Source organism: Mobula birostris, chromosome 12 (genome assembly GCF_030028105.1).
Source record: "Mobula birostris isolate sMobBir1 chromosome 12, sMobBir1.hap1, whole genome shotgun sequence".
NCBI classification, from domain to species: domain Eukaryota; kingdom Metazoa; phylum Chordata; class Chondrichthyes; order Myliobatiformes; family Myliobatidae; genus Mobula; species Mobula birostris.
In genome coordinates, this window is record NC_092381.1 from 21528992 (window position 1) to 21544090 (window position 15099).

The 15099-nt window shown below is 43.1% G+C and overlaps 1 protein-coding gene across 3 annotated transcripts in view; it reads left to right on the forward strand.

The window, feature by feature from the left end:
- btbd8 (BTB domain containing 8) overlaps positions 1-15099 on the forward strand; it is a 120257-nt gene that overhangs the window by 2162 nt on the left and 102996 nt on the right. For all 3 annotated transcript variants that reach the window (XM_072273422.1, XM_072273421.1, XM_072273423.1), the window contains exon 2: positions 4771-4957. In XM_072273422.1, coding sequence (XP_072129523.1) covers positions 4821-4957 — 137 coding nt within the window. In that variant the 5' untranslated portion in view covers positions 4771-4820. The remainder of the gene's footprint in view (positions 1-4770; positions 4958-15099) is intronic.

Here is a 15099-nt window from a genome sequence, read left to right on the forward strand (position 1 = left end):
GATAGAAAAAAATGGGAAGGTTATACTCAAACTAGATACTGGATGATAGCTTGAATGTTGTGCATTCGTCACCACTTTGCAGAGAAGATGCAATTGCTTTGGAGGAGGTGCAGAGGAATTGTCCTTGCAGGCAGAATTGCTGGAGCTGTTGGGGAGGGTTTAACCTAATTTGGCAGGGGGATGGGAACAGGAGTTCTAGGCTAGAGGATGGAGCAGTTGGTATACAAGTAGACGCAGTGTGTAGTGAGACTGTGGCGAAGGACAAGCAGATGATAGGGCAAAATTGCAGTTAGTGTTTCTTTAGATTCAACAGTTTGGAAAATTGAGGATAAAGTAAAGGGGAAGGAGAGTGTAGGAGAGATTATAAGAGTCTCTGGAATAAAGAGAAAGAAATAAAAAGTTAATCTCTGGTAACATGGTAACAATGATAATTGCAGGACTGAAGATGTTGTGTTTAATTGCATGCAGTTTCAAAAATGAGGCGCATAAGGGTGTCCAAGGTTACGGGGGAGTAGGCTGGAGAATGGGGTTGAGAGGGATAGTAAATCAGCCATGATGTAATGGAGTAGTCTCGATGAGTTGAATGGCCTAATTCTGCACCTGTGTCTTATGGTCTTATGTCATCTGTCCTTCTAAGGCCTTGCTTTATGTTTCATGCAAAGGTGGAACTTCTGACAGTGCAACATACACTGGAATGCACACCTAAATTTTTACACCAGGCTTCTTATCTTCTAATAATCCTACCAACAGAGTTGCAAGCCTACACATACTGAACTGGAATATTCTATGGAGATTAAATCATTCCGTGTAGGCTGTAGATGATATAAGTCAGTTCAGTTTCATTCGTCAGGTTAATTGCCTCTTATAGCTCCATAATTTAATTTTGCTTTATCAACCATCCTTTAAGCATTTCATTGAATTTTCCTTTCACCTTTTTTAAAAATTGTCCATTATTGTTCAATCACTGTGAACTGTAAATGTGCTGTTTTAGAAGGCAATAATAGTTTTAAATTGCCGTAAACATTGTTTTCCCTTCAGTAATGTAAAACCACATGAATGTGGGAGGCTATGATGAATTCTGGAAAGAGATCAGCTGTGGCTTAGTGGTAATACCTCACCTTAGTACTGAGGAAGACTGTGCTGTCAAATCCCCCATTCGGCCAAGGCTCTGTCTAGTAGTTCTGATGGTGTCTGCAGACCCAGTCCATGTCCACTAGAGGCCGGAGACTTGTCCTGACTGTGTTTATGGGTGAGTGGGAGGGAGGAACAGGGCATGTTTTTGCTGTTGTTGTTTTGTTGCTTGTTGTGGTCTGTATTGTTTTGCCAAGCATGGCGGGCATGTTATGTTGGCACTGAAATGTGTGGTGCCACTTGTAGGTTGCCCCCAGGCATGCTGGCTGTTAACACAGCGACACATTTCACTGTATCTTTCATTGTCCACTTGGCAATTAAACTTGAATCTTTAATCTGGAATGTGATGGATCAGCTGGCGTTATTTTTGAAGACAAATAGGGAAGTTATCTAAAAACGCAAATACGAGGAACTCTGCAGATGCTGGAATTTCAAGCAACACACACAAAAAATGCTGGTGAATGCAGCAGGCCAGGCAGCATCTCTAGGAAGAGGTACAGTCGACGTTTCGGGCCAAGATCCTTCGTCAGGACTAACTGAAAGAAGAGATAGAGATTTGAAAGGGGGAAGGGAGATCCAAAATGATAGGAGAAGACAGGAGGGGCTTGACATTTTAATTCCACATCCCATTTCCATTCTGATATGTCTATCCACGGCCTCCTCTAATGTCAAGATGACGCCACACTCAGGTTGGAGGAACAACACCTTATATTCTGTCTGGGTAGCCTCCAACCTGATGGCATGAACATTGACTTCTCTAATTTTGGTTAATGCCCCACCTCCCGTTCTTACCCCACCTGTTATTTATTTATTTTTATTATTATTAATTTTCTCTCTCTCCTTTTTCTCCCTCTGTCCCTCTCACTATACTCCTTGCATAACCTCTGGGCTTCCCCCCTCCCCCTTTCTTTCTCCCTAGGCCTCCTGTCCCATGATCCTCTCATATCCCTTTTGCCTATCAACTTCCCAGCTCTTGGCTCCATCCCTCCCTCTCCTGTCTTCTCCTATCATTTTGGATCTCCTCCTCCCCCTCCCACTTTCAAATCTCTTACTATCTCTTCTTTCAGTTAGCCCTGATGAAGGGTCTCGGCCCGAAACATCGACTGTACCTCTTCCTATAGATGCTGCCTGGCCTGCTGCGTCCACCAGCATTTTTTGTGTGTGTTGCAGGGAAGTTATCTCGATGTTTTAAGCCAAGTTAAAATTGTTAATCGTCGGCATTGTTAATCTAGTTCTTTCTCATTGCTGCTGTGACTTCTCATTTTGTGCAAATTTTGTGCTAGACATTTCCTCCAATGCAATGGTGTTGGCACTCCGAAAATAGCAGGGAATTGTTTTGGGATGTCCTGAAGTTGTCAGGGGTACATTTATTTCTTTAATTAAGATGTTTATTGACAAATATACCCTCCATTGCACATTGGCACATTAGAAATTATTTAAACGGTTACTGAATTTGAAATGCGTAACAGATATTTAGTAACTTGATAGGTAATTTTGAAAGTATATTGCTCAATGTTTAGAAGGCATTAAGTCAAATAGCATTGCTGTATGGTGTAGATTAAAAATAGCAACAACCTGTCTTTTAAATATATTCTTCAATGTTACTCTCTCATCTTATTATTAGAATCTAAACTGAAAATCTTCATATGAATCTTAAATTTTCAAATTCCCATGTAGAGTAATTTGCTACCAATTTGTGCGTTGTACTATGGACGAATAGTACTGAACAAATTGAGGTAGAATGAATAAATTGAAGATGCTGCCTTGATGAGAGAGAGTGGCTTATGGGGCTTTCCTCTTTGAAGCAGGGGATGAGAGGTGACTTGATAGAGGTGTACAAGATGATAGGAGGTGTAAGAGGTGTCATGTTTTTTGACTTCTCCAGTGCGTTCAACACCATCCGCCCTGCTCTGCTGGGGGAGAAGCTGACAGCGATGCAGGTGGATGCTTCCCTGGTGTCATGGATTCTTGATTACCCGACTGGCAGACCACAGTACGTGTGCTTGCAACACTGTGTGTCCAACAGAGTGATCAGCAGCACTGGGACTCCACAGGGGACTGTCTTGTCTCCCTTTCTCTTCACCATTTACACCTCGGACTTCAGAGTCTTGTCATCTTCAGAAGTTTTCGGATGACTCTACCATAGTTGGATGCATCAGCAAGGGAAATGAGGCTGAGTACAGGGCTATACAGTAGGAAACTTTGTCACATGGTGTGAGCAGAATTATCTGCAGCATGATGTGAAAAAGATTAAGGAGCTGGTGGTAGACCTGAGGAGAGCTAAGGTACCGGTGACCCCTGTTTCCATCCAGGGAGTCAGTGTGGACATGGTGGAGGATTACAAATACCTGGGAACACGAATTGGCAATAAGCTGGACTGGTCAAAGAACACTGAGGCTGTCTACAAGAGGGGACAGAGCTGACTCTATTTCCTGAGGAGACTGAGGTCCTTTAACATCTGCCGGACGATGCTGAGGATGTTCTACGAGTCTGTGGTGGCCAGTGCTATCATGTTTGCTGTTGTGTGCTGGGGCAGCAGGCTGAGGGTAGCAGACACCAACAGAATCAACAAACTCATTCGTAAGGCCAATGATGTTGTGGGGATGGAACTGGACTCTCTCACGGTGGTGTCTGAAAAGAGGATGCTGTCCAAGTTGCATGCCATCTTGGTTAATGTCTCCCATCCACTACATAATGTACTGAGTGGGCACAGGAGTACATTCAGCCAGCGACTCATTCCTCCAAGATGCAACACAGAGCGTTGTAGGAAGTCATTCCTGCCTGTGGCCATCAAACTTTACAACTCCTCCCTTGGAGGTTCAGATACCCTGAGCCAATAGGCTGGTCCTGGACTTATTTCATAATTTACTGGCATAATTTACATATTACTATTTAACTATTTATGGTTTTATTACTATTTATTATTTATGGTGCAACTGTAATGAAAACCAATTTCCCTCTGGGATCAATAAAATATGACCATGACTAATAGATAGTGGCAAGCCAGGATTTTTTTTCCTGGGGCAGAAATGGCTAATACAAGTGGGCGTAATTTTAAGGTGCTGGGAGGAACGTATTGGGAGATGTGGGAGGAACATTTCGGGGGATGTCAGAAGTAAGTTTTTTTTCTACAGAGTGTGGTTGGTGCATGGAATGCGCTGCCACAGGTAGTGGTGGATTAGTTAAAGGACGTTTAAGATACTCTAAGGCACATGGATGAAAGAAAAATGGAGGGCTACGTGGAGGGAAGGGTTAGATTGATCTTAGAGTAGTTTAAAAGGTCGGCACAACATTGTGGGTCAAAAGGCCTGTACTGTTCTGTGTAGAGCTTGAACTCTTAAGAGAAAGGTAAAGGATACACTCGACAGATTCTTGAGTGTGCTCCAGCATGGAAACAGGTTTTGGCTGAACCTCCACATTAAATCCAGTTCCCTATCCTTGAATGCACCTTGATTCCAGACATCAGTCTGTCTCAGCCTTGAATGTAAACCTGCTGTGTGACTGGTTGACATGTAGCTAGTTACAAATGGGGTATTTCTGCAAAGGAGTGCTTGCAGGATCTCCAATAATTCATCCAGATCCTTTGTCCTGAGCAATGTGGCAGTCAACTTAATTGTATTTTCATGTTTTTTTATTTAGATGGTTGCCATGAAATAAATGGGAATAATCTCCAATCAGAAACCTTGGAAATGGCCATGTGGAATGGAAAAATTGTGCTCAGAGTTCCAACTCTGGAAAGCAGCAAAGGTTTCCAGGAGAGAGCTAGAAATGAACGACAAATATTGAAAGAAGTCCTGGCTTCGCAGTTAAATAAGGATCTTCTCAGGTAGGTAATACCTTCCTATAAGCTTAGCTATATTAGAGTGAATATTTAATGAAACTAAGTGCCCTTTCATCATTAAGAGCGTTCTTAAGTAGAAATGGAAAATGCTGGAAAATCTCAACAGTTAGGTACTATCTGTAGTAAGAAAAATGGTTAAAGTTTCAGGTCAAAGATTCCCCCACCCTGGACATTCTGTCCTCTCCCATTAGGCAGAAGATACAAAAGCATGAAAGCAGGTACCACCGGGCCCAAGGACAGCTTTTAACCTGCTCTTATCAGACTTTTGAGTAGACATCTTGTGCAATAAAATGGACACGACCTCACAAACTACTTCGTCAAGATCTTGCACTTTATTGTTTATCTGCACTGTACTTTTTTGGTGGCTTTACACTTTTTTCCTGCTTTGTTATTTTAGGTCAATGCACTGTGTGATGACTTTGTAGCATTACGTAATTGGTGGAAATGTACATAACTCACAATACCTTACATTGAATTGGGGTTTCAGTTTAAGAGGCTACTCTGCCATGATGACAAGATTATGTAAAGGGTTTTTATCGCTTTGCATTCAGTTTTGTGATCTGTAAGTGAGTTGCTACAGCTTTTCTGAAGCATAGAACACCTCCATTGTTTTATTTCTGAAAACCTACACTGGTGATCCCAGAGGTCTATGACAATTCCAGAGTTATTGAACATGTCGGTGAACGCAGCCGTTTTGAAGAGTTTTAGGAACAAAATGCTGTCGCCAACAATGCCAAGGGTTTCTATGTAGTAGCACTGCTCAGCAGCTCCATGGTTGCAAGAGTGGGGAGTCTACTAGAACACCTGCCTGAACACGATAAATACCTGTAACATGCTGTAAGGTTTCACTGCTGATGTAGTGGTTTCTCTGTAGCAGCACTGTTTGGGTTATGACTAGAGATAACGGGGTTTTGGAATGTGGGGGCTATCCAATGAGAGGAATGTTGTTCTTCCTTGTGAGTCTGGAAGGGAGATTTTCGCAGTCTTTTGCCAGGAACAGATGAGGAGAGAAGATGCGAATGGAGAGAGTTGGTAGACCGCCGGACGGGGCGGCCTTGGAGTGGGGGTCCGAAGGTCAGCGATGATCGGAGATCGATGGTAGACGACCAACTTATCAGTGAGCTGCAATGTTTGCGCATTAGACTGTTTCATGAGAATGGGTTCTTTTTCTTATTTTTTTCTTTACTAACCATATAGTCAAATTAAGAATTATAAAGCTCAATCATTTAATCGCATTGTGTACTGTTTGTTATTTCATGGTACTGACTGGTAACGGGACACTTTGCGCAGCATCCACCCAAAACAAGTTTGGCTGGGCCGGGGACTATCACCCCCTATATTAAGCCGCGAGCCGAAGTGAGAGTTGCATACCGATCGCTGAAAATTCACCTTTAACAGACTTTTGGAGTGTCTGAGTGCGCCAAACATTTTGCTGTCTTTGCCCGGCCTTGACAATGGTAAGCCTTTAGAGCTGATGGACCACATGCTGTCTCTCCTGAGAAATCACCATCCTTTGTTTTATTTTTAAAGAACTCTTCATGCAGTAAGTGCCTGATTAAGTTCGCACAGCAAATGCACCCCTGATGGACTGTAGGGAGCTTGCTAAAATGGCTGATGGTCTATACTCAGCCAGGCAGCGATGCATCATTCCTCCTCCTTTCTCTACCTCAATAAGCCCGGTCAACAAGAACCCCAACATGAGGATGCCGGCAGCTGTGAAGCAGACTACTCTGGGTCTGTGCTTTTACCACAGTCGCTTTGGTAAGAGTGCTATGAAGTGCTGACCGCCTTGCAGCTTCGACAGTGCCAGCGCGTTGGGATATCAGGTCTGTGAACACGGTGGGTTCCAGGCCAGAGGTGGTCCCTCTAGCGTCAACAACAGCGCAGATGTGACTCAGGCACATTCATCAGCGCTTGGTTTGGCACCCCACCTGATATTTCCTCTGACCACAGTCGCAGACCTCGATGGCCCAGAGCCCCGAAGTTAGGCTACATCACACCACGGCCTATCACCAGCTGTCCAAGGGCCTTTGTGAGTGGTTTCACTGCTCCTTAAAGACTGCTCTGAGGGCTTCCCTGACTGATGAATGTTGGCATGGTCGTCTCCCGTTTGTCCTGCTGAGGCTCACAACAGCTCCAAAAGAGGACCTGTGGCTGAGTTGGTATACAGGCAGCCGTTACGAGTGCCTGGTGATTTCATTCCTAACGCCCCAACCGCCTTGTTGGCCTCTCAACAGTGTTCCACTCTCCTCAGTAAATTCAATTCCTTTTCACCTATTCCTACCTCCCATCATGGCATTCAACACTCTTGGGTTCCCGTTAATCTATGTTCTACCTCATTTATTTTCCTCTACCAACATCCCCTTAGGCCCCCTTACGATGGCCCGTTCTGTGTTTTGGAAAGGGGAGAAAAGAATTTTGTTATGGATAAGAGAGGTAAACCTGAATGTATTTTGGTAGATCTCCTAAAACAGACCCATCCAGATTTGGAGGATTCCGCTACCAGGCCCCTGCCGTCATGACATGACCGTGAGCATGTCAACACACCTCCGGACAAGCTGGAGGCACCCTAGGAACATGGGCCCTGAGCCAGACGGCTCTTCTGATCTCCAGAGAGATTCACCATGCTGGTTTTAGTGAATTCAGGAGGGGGGCCTCTGTACGGTAACATCATTGGTGGAAATGTACATAATTCACAACCACTGACGTTGAGTTGAGGTTTCAGTTTTAGAGGCTGGTGTGACGTGATGATGAGATTATGTAAAGGATTTTTAGCGTGCTTTGTGTTCAGTGTTTTGGTGCTCAATAAAGGAGTTGTTACAGCTTTTCTGAAACAGAAAACACTTCTGCTGTTTTATTTGAGAAAACCTACAATTTGATCTGTATGCAAGACAAACTTTTCACTGTATCTTGGTACGTATGACAATAATAAACCTATTCCAATATCAAACAAAGGTCCTTGATCTTTGGGGGAAAGTAGTCAATGCAGGTTCAAAGTTCAAAGAAAGTTTATTATCAAAGTGTATATATGTCGCCATATACAACTCTGAGTTTCGTTTTCTTGCAGGCGTCCTCTGTAGATCCAAAAACCATAATAGAATCAATGAAAGACCACAGCCAACAGCACAGACAACCAGTGTGCAAAACACAACGAACTGTGTAAATACAAAAGAGAAAAAAAAAAAAGCAATAAATATTGAGACCATGGGATGAGAAGTCCTTAAAAGTGAGTCTTTAGGTTGTGGGAATAGTTCAGTGATGGGGCAAGTGAAGTTATCCACTGGATGGGGGGTGATAAATGTTCCTGAGCCTCCTGTATCTCCCTGTTGGCAGCAGTGAGAAGAGAGCATGATCTGGGTGTCTGGGGTCGCTGATGATGGATGCTGCTTTCCTGCGGTGGTGCTCAGTGGAAAGGAGGACCCGTGATGGACTGGGCCATATCCTCTACTTTTTGTAGGGTTTTCCGTTCAAGGGCATTGGTGTTTCCATACCTGGCAGTGATGACAGAGAAAGTGGAAAGTGAAATAGGGTAGTGGGTGGAATAAAGGTATTGTTTGACTAGTATGAGAAGCATAACTTTAAGGTGTTTGGAAGAGAGTATGCAGGGGAGGCAGAGGTAGGTTTTTTTTTAAGAGTGTGGACCACCCTACCAATGAGGGAGATTTAAGAGGCTCTTGGACAGGCACGTGGATGAAAAAAAAATGGGGGGCTGCGTGGGATGGAAAAGCTAGATCAATCTTAGAGTAGGGTTAAAGAGTTAGCAGAAGATGGTGGGCCGAAGTGCCTTAATTATGCACTATGGTCAATGCATGTTCTAAATGGGTGGTGGGTCAAAAATTGGGTACTGTATTGCTAATGTGGTGAAGTTTGGGTAATGCAGGGCGGTGGCGTGGTAGCACTACTCTCTACAGTAGCCAGCTGTAAGTTGAGGGTTCAATTCCTGCTGCTGCTTGTAAGGAGTTTTTATGTTGTCCCCATAACCAGGTGGGTTTCCTCCAGGTGCTCTGGTTTCCTGCCACATGCAAAGACACACAGTTAGGGTTAGTGACGGTGGGCATGATATGCTGGTGACACTTGCAGGCTGCCTAGCACAATCCTCGCTGATTTACGTTTTGATGTACATGTGATAAATAAAGAAGAGAGGAATGTTAAGCAGAAATGACCTGTCTGGATACAAATAGAAGGAGTAAACTATAAGCTATTTAAAGTTGGAGAATTCAATATAGAGTCTGGCAAGCTGTTGTGTGCAGGGCTTGCTCTTCAGGCGTGTGTTGGTCCTTTTAACAGTTCAGGATGCCACAGACAGAGAGGTCTAAAGCAGCAGGCAACTAGAAACTTGGGGTCTGTCCTGCACATTGAACATAGTCGCCTTGCAAAGCAATCACCCAGTTTGCATTTTATTTCTTCAGCGTGGAGAAGACCGCATTGTGAACTCCAACTGCAGGGCACGAGATTAGAAGAAGTGCAAGTGAATACTGACTAATGTAGAGAGCCAGTTTGGTCCCTTGGTGGTGGTAAGGGGAGAGGTGAAAAAGCCCCTGTGATTGCGTGGGAAAGTGCTACACAATACTGACAGTAGTAGGCGGAAATGAAAGAGTGACCAGGGAATCACAAAGTGGTCCCTTTGAAATGTGGGGAATACGTGCCAGTGATGGATTTGTGTTTTTTTGCAGCTAACAGTTATTGTAAACAGTTGTTTGTTGAATGCAGAAACTGGGGAAGAAGGAGAGCTCTGTCTGAGATTGAGAGCAGAGGTGTGGGAAATAAACTTATAAAAGGCTATGGTGAGCAGTTTTCAAGTTCCTGGGTGTCAACGTCTCTGAAGATCTATCCTGGGCCCAACATATCAATGCAATTACACAGAAGACATGACAGCGGCTATATTTCATCAGGAGTTTGAAGGGAATTGGTACGTCACCAAAGACACTCGCAAATTTCTACGGAGGTACTGTGGAGAACATTCTAACTGGTTGCATCACCATCTGGCGTGGAGGGGCCACTGCAGAGAATTAGAAAAAGCTGCAGAAGACTGCAAACTCAAGCCAGCTCCATCATGGACACTAGCCTCCCCAGCATCCAGGAAACCTTCAAGAGGCGATGTCGCAAAAAGGCACCACCTATCGTTAAGAACCCCCATCACCCAGGACATGCCCTCTTATTGCTACCATCAAGGAGAAGGTACAGGAGTCTGAAAACACACACTCGATGTTTCAGGAACAACTTCTTCCCCTCCGCCATCAGATTTCTGAATGGACAATGAATCCATGAACACTTCCTCAGTATTTTCCCTTTCTCTTTGTGCTACTTATTTAATTTTTTTTATTATATACTTTTTTATAGTGATTGATAGCTTTTGTTGCTATGTATTGCATTGTTCTGCTGCAAAACAACAAATTTCACGACATATGCCAGCGATGTTAAATCTGAATCCTAAAGTATCCATTGCCTTGAGAGTGATATCTGTCATTGGCCCATGCCCTGAGATGGGTAGATCTCAAAGGGGGAATGAAGTGTCTGAAACAGATCAAGTATATCTTGACTTTGGTCAACTCTGAACTGTTTTGCCCCGGTGGCTCTGATTCACCATATTCCTTGTTGAAGTACGTGTCTAGGCAAGCATACAAGCATGACTAGTTTTTTTTCTGAACTAGCAGTCAGGTCACATCTATTGGATCTGGTGATACCAATAGAGAGGTTCTTCATAAATTATGAATGAGACATAAAGCAGAGATTATGGTCATTTTATTAAATGTTATAAGAGCAAAGTATGAATAAATTGTGATCATCTCTCAGTCAGACTAGAAATAAAGCACAATCCATTGACAACATATGAAATAGCCAGATTCAAGTGGTTTGCCACAGAAAAACTGAGAAGCTACTGGAAAAAATAGAATCAGCTACACTACAATCATGAGAAAATTTACATGTGTGTAGACGATTATATAAAATTTATTACCAAAGATAGTGAAGGCTGGGGGTGTAGTAGCATCAGCGCCGGACTTCAGAGCGAAGGCTCCCGAGTTTGAGTCCAGCCAGCTCCCTTGCACGCTTTTCATCCGTGCTGGGTTGAGCGTCGAGCTAGCAACTCAGCCTTGTAAAAATAAGAAAGCCTGCTAAAAAAAAAATGCCGTCATGACGGCATCCCGATGAGTCCACTCGGAGTTAAGGGCTTTCTTCTTCTTCTTTAGTGAAGTTATACTACCAGAAGAATGACAATTCTACATCTTAACACAACACGAGAACAAGATTCACAGAGTCACCATGCCCTACGTCATAGAAATGGCTCACCATGCCCATGCCAATCATTATGCACGTGTCATTGAAAACAGCAACCAAGAGAATAACTGACTGTAGATGTTGGAAATCTGAAATAAAAACAGGAAATGCTGGAACACTTGGCCTGTCTGGCAGTATCTGTTGAAAAAGAAACAAGTTATCGTTCTGCGATAATGTTTTATTTGTCGGCATTTCTTGTTTTTGGTGCAAGGGACCAATCAAGTTCTCATTAGACCTCATTTATTTCATCCAATAACCAAAGTATGTCATCCCTGGAATCAATTTGGCAGTTTTTTTCCAGCACTATCTTGAAAGCCTTCAAACTTTTCCTGAACTGTAGTGCCCAGCACTGGATACGATGCTGGTTATGACCAGGCTGGTGCTTTAATCATGTGCTAGGTGCTTTTGTCTCTTTGCTTCTGTAATTAAGCCCACAATCCTAAATGCTTTCTTAACTGTTTTCTCAACCAACCTTGCCACCTTAAGCAAGCTTGGCATACCTGCCCCCAGGTCAATGGGAGCCACTGTCTCACAGAGCCAGAACCTGGGTTCAGTTCTGACCGAGAGCGCCGATGTGGTTTGCATGTTCTCTCTGTTTCTCTGGATGCTCTGCTTTCCTCCCACCTCCCAAAGGTGTGCAGTCTGGTCGCTTCAGGGGAGGGGAGGAGAAGATGGCGTGATGCAGCGCACGCGGCCTCTCCGGTGAAATGATATCGTATTTGTTAAATAGAGGCCGTGCACAATCCTGATTTGATGGAGACAGACGTGAGAAGCATGGAAGAACATCTGGAGAAACTTCTGAAATGCCCGCTTCGCTGCCGCCGCTACTGTGTGATCGAGAATCTCCGGAGGGGAAGGCCCCAAATCTTCAGCTTTGCCTTTTGCCTGTTGCCGGGGCCGGGGTCGAAGTGCTCGGCAGAGATGGTGCTCGGTGTCGGAGGCTCGAAGTTTTCGGACGGACTCGGAATCGAACTGTGGTCAGTGCTTCCAGAATGCTGCATTGGCAAGGTGGAAGCTCATGGCAGGGAGAGTTTCTCCCTTCAACCGTCTGCGTAAGATGATGGGACTTTCGAGAGACTTTGAGACTTTTTTTTTTACCGTGCCCATGGTCTGTTCTTCACCAAGTTACGGTATTACTTTGCGCTGTTGTAACTATATGTTATAATTATGTGGTTTTTGTCAGTCTTTTTAGTCTTGGTTTGTCTTGTGTTTCTGTGATATCATTCTGGAGGAACAAATTGTATCATTTCTTAATGCATGCATTACTAAATGACAATAAAAGAGAACTACGTGTCCTCAATCTAACCTAATCTAATCTAATTGGCCATTGTAAAATACCCTAGTGGTTGAGTGATTAAACTCCAGGGAGAACTGATGAGAATGTGGCGAGAATAGGGGTTTGATTTGCACTGGTGTAAATGGGTGATTTGATGCTGACTTTGAGCCAAATGCCCTGTTTCCTTCTGTATCATAATCTCACTATCTCTGTTCTTGTTCCAATTTTCCACCTCTTCTCAATCTTCCAAGCCAGTTTTGTGTTAAATTCTGCTAAGCCACTTTTATTCATTGCCTTCAATCTTAATGTGACATTTCCAATTACCATCTTCCGGTTATCATTAGCCATCTTCCCGTTATCAATCAAAGAACATGGAACATTACAGCACAGTGCAAGCCCTTCGGCTCACAATGTTGTTCTGACCTTTAATCCTTCTCTAAGATAAATGTAACCCTCTCCTCTTGCATAGCCCTCTATCTTTCTATCATTCAAGTGACTACCTAAGAGTTTTTTTTAATGTCCCTAGTATATCTGTCTTTATCACCACCACTGGCAGGTTGTTCCACACACACATCATTCTCTGTATGGAAAAAAAAACAACAACAAACTACCTTTGGCATTCTTCCATACTTTCGTCAGTCACCTTAAAACTATGCACTCTTGTGTTAGCCATTTTCGCCCTAAGCAAAACTCTCTGGCTGGCCACTTAATCTATGCCTCTTATTATCTTGTGCACCTCTATCAAATCCTCCTTCATTCCAAAGAGAAAAGCCTTATTTTACTTAATCTATCCTCATCAAACATGCTCTGTAGTCTGGGCAGCATCCTGGTAAATCTGTGCACCCTCTCTAAAGCTTCCACATCCTTCCTATAGTGAGTCAACCAGAATTGAACACAATATTTCAGATGTGACCTAACCAGAGCTTTATAGAGTTGCAACATTACCTCATCTCTGCAATCATCTCTGTGACTTTTTCAAATAACTCCACCAAAATTCTTTTCCATACCAAGTCACAATCCACATTATCCAGCTAAATGTTGTGGGAACATAACTCAGTATGAGGTTAACTGTTGCCATGGGTTGTCTGAAAAATGATACAGACCATGTTGACAGGACTGTCAGAACATTCCATCAGGCCCAGTCCAACATGGGTAAAGCCCTCCCAACCATTGAACAAATCTACATGAAATGCTGTCGTAGGAAAGCAACATCCATCATTAGGGACCCTCACCACCCAGGACACGGTCTCTTCTTGCTGCTGCCATCAGGAAGAATGTACAAGGTTCAGGAACAGTTACTAACCCTCATCCATCTGACTCTGAACAAAAGGGGATGGCTTCACTCAACTTTACTTGTCCCATCATTGAAATGGTCCCATAATCAATGGGCTCACTTTCAAGGACTCTTCATCTCATGTTCTTGATGTTTGTTGCTTATTTATTAATATTATTGTTATTTCTTTTTGCATTTGCATAGTTTGTCTTCTACGCTCTGGTTAAACACCCTAGTCTGTTATAGTTATTATTCTATAGATTTTTGAGTATGCCTACAAGAAAATTAATATATGTACTTTGATAATACAATTTACTTCGAACTTTAAAGAGAGGAAAAGAGGACATGCAGTAAAATTATAGGCATTTGGCTATATTAGAAGAAATGTTAGGTAGGTAGGAAATGGCTTCCTTTGAAATCATTGTTGATATCATGATATTGGATAATATATTATGTACAATATTAAACATAAAAGCCTAAGGCACTAATACAGCAATGATCACCTCTCCAACCCCAAGCACCTTTGCTTCAGCAGAATATGGAGGGCTTTACAAAACAGAGATGATGGCAGTAGACAGAAAATAGAAAAGATGAAAGGAAATGTGTAAAACTTGGAGCACAGATAGAAATGGTATAGCTGATATGTTGAAGTAGGCTTCATAAACTTGAATGGAGTGATAATTGATAAATGGCCACCAGTGAGCTACTGAATATCCAGGGCTAGAAGATGATTTGGACTTGCTTTTGTTCTTGAAATAATAAGACCGTAAGACTTGAGCCATGTGGCCCATTGATCATGTGCAAGAATGTCTTGCCAAGTTTTAATCCTTGGATTTTGTGGTCTCAACTAACACTAACTACTTCTGCAACGCATTGCTTTGTGGGTTTCAGATGTGGAAAGGGGAAACCCATTTTGAAATTCAGCTTCTGATTTCTATCCAGTGACCCTGCTGGGGTGCAAGCATCCTCGCCATCAAGGACATCTTCAAAAGGCAGTGCCTCAAGTCTATCTTTAAGGATTCTCACCATCTGGGACCTCTTCTCATTCCTACCATCAGGGAAGAGGTACAGGATTCTGAAGAGCCATACTCCACATTTTAGGAGCATCTTCTTCCTTTCTGCTGTCAGATTTCTGAATGGTCCATGAAGCCTGTAACACTATCTGACTATTCCTTTTTTTGGCTCTGTTTTATTTTTTATTGTAACTTTTTTTTTGTCTTGCACTGTACTGCTGCCACATAGAAAAAAAACAAATTTCAGGACATAGGTCAGTGATAATAAGCCTGATTCTGATTCCGGTGT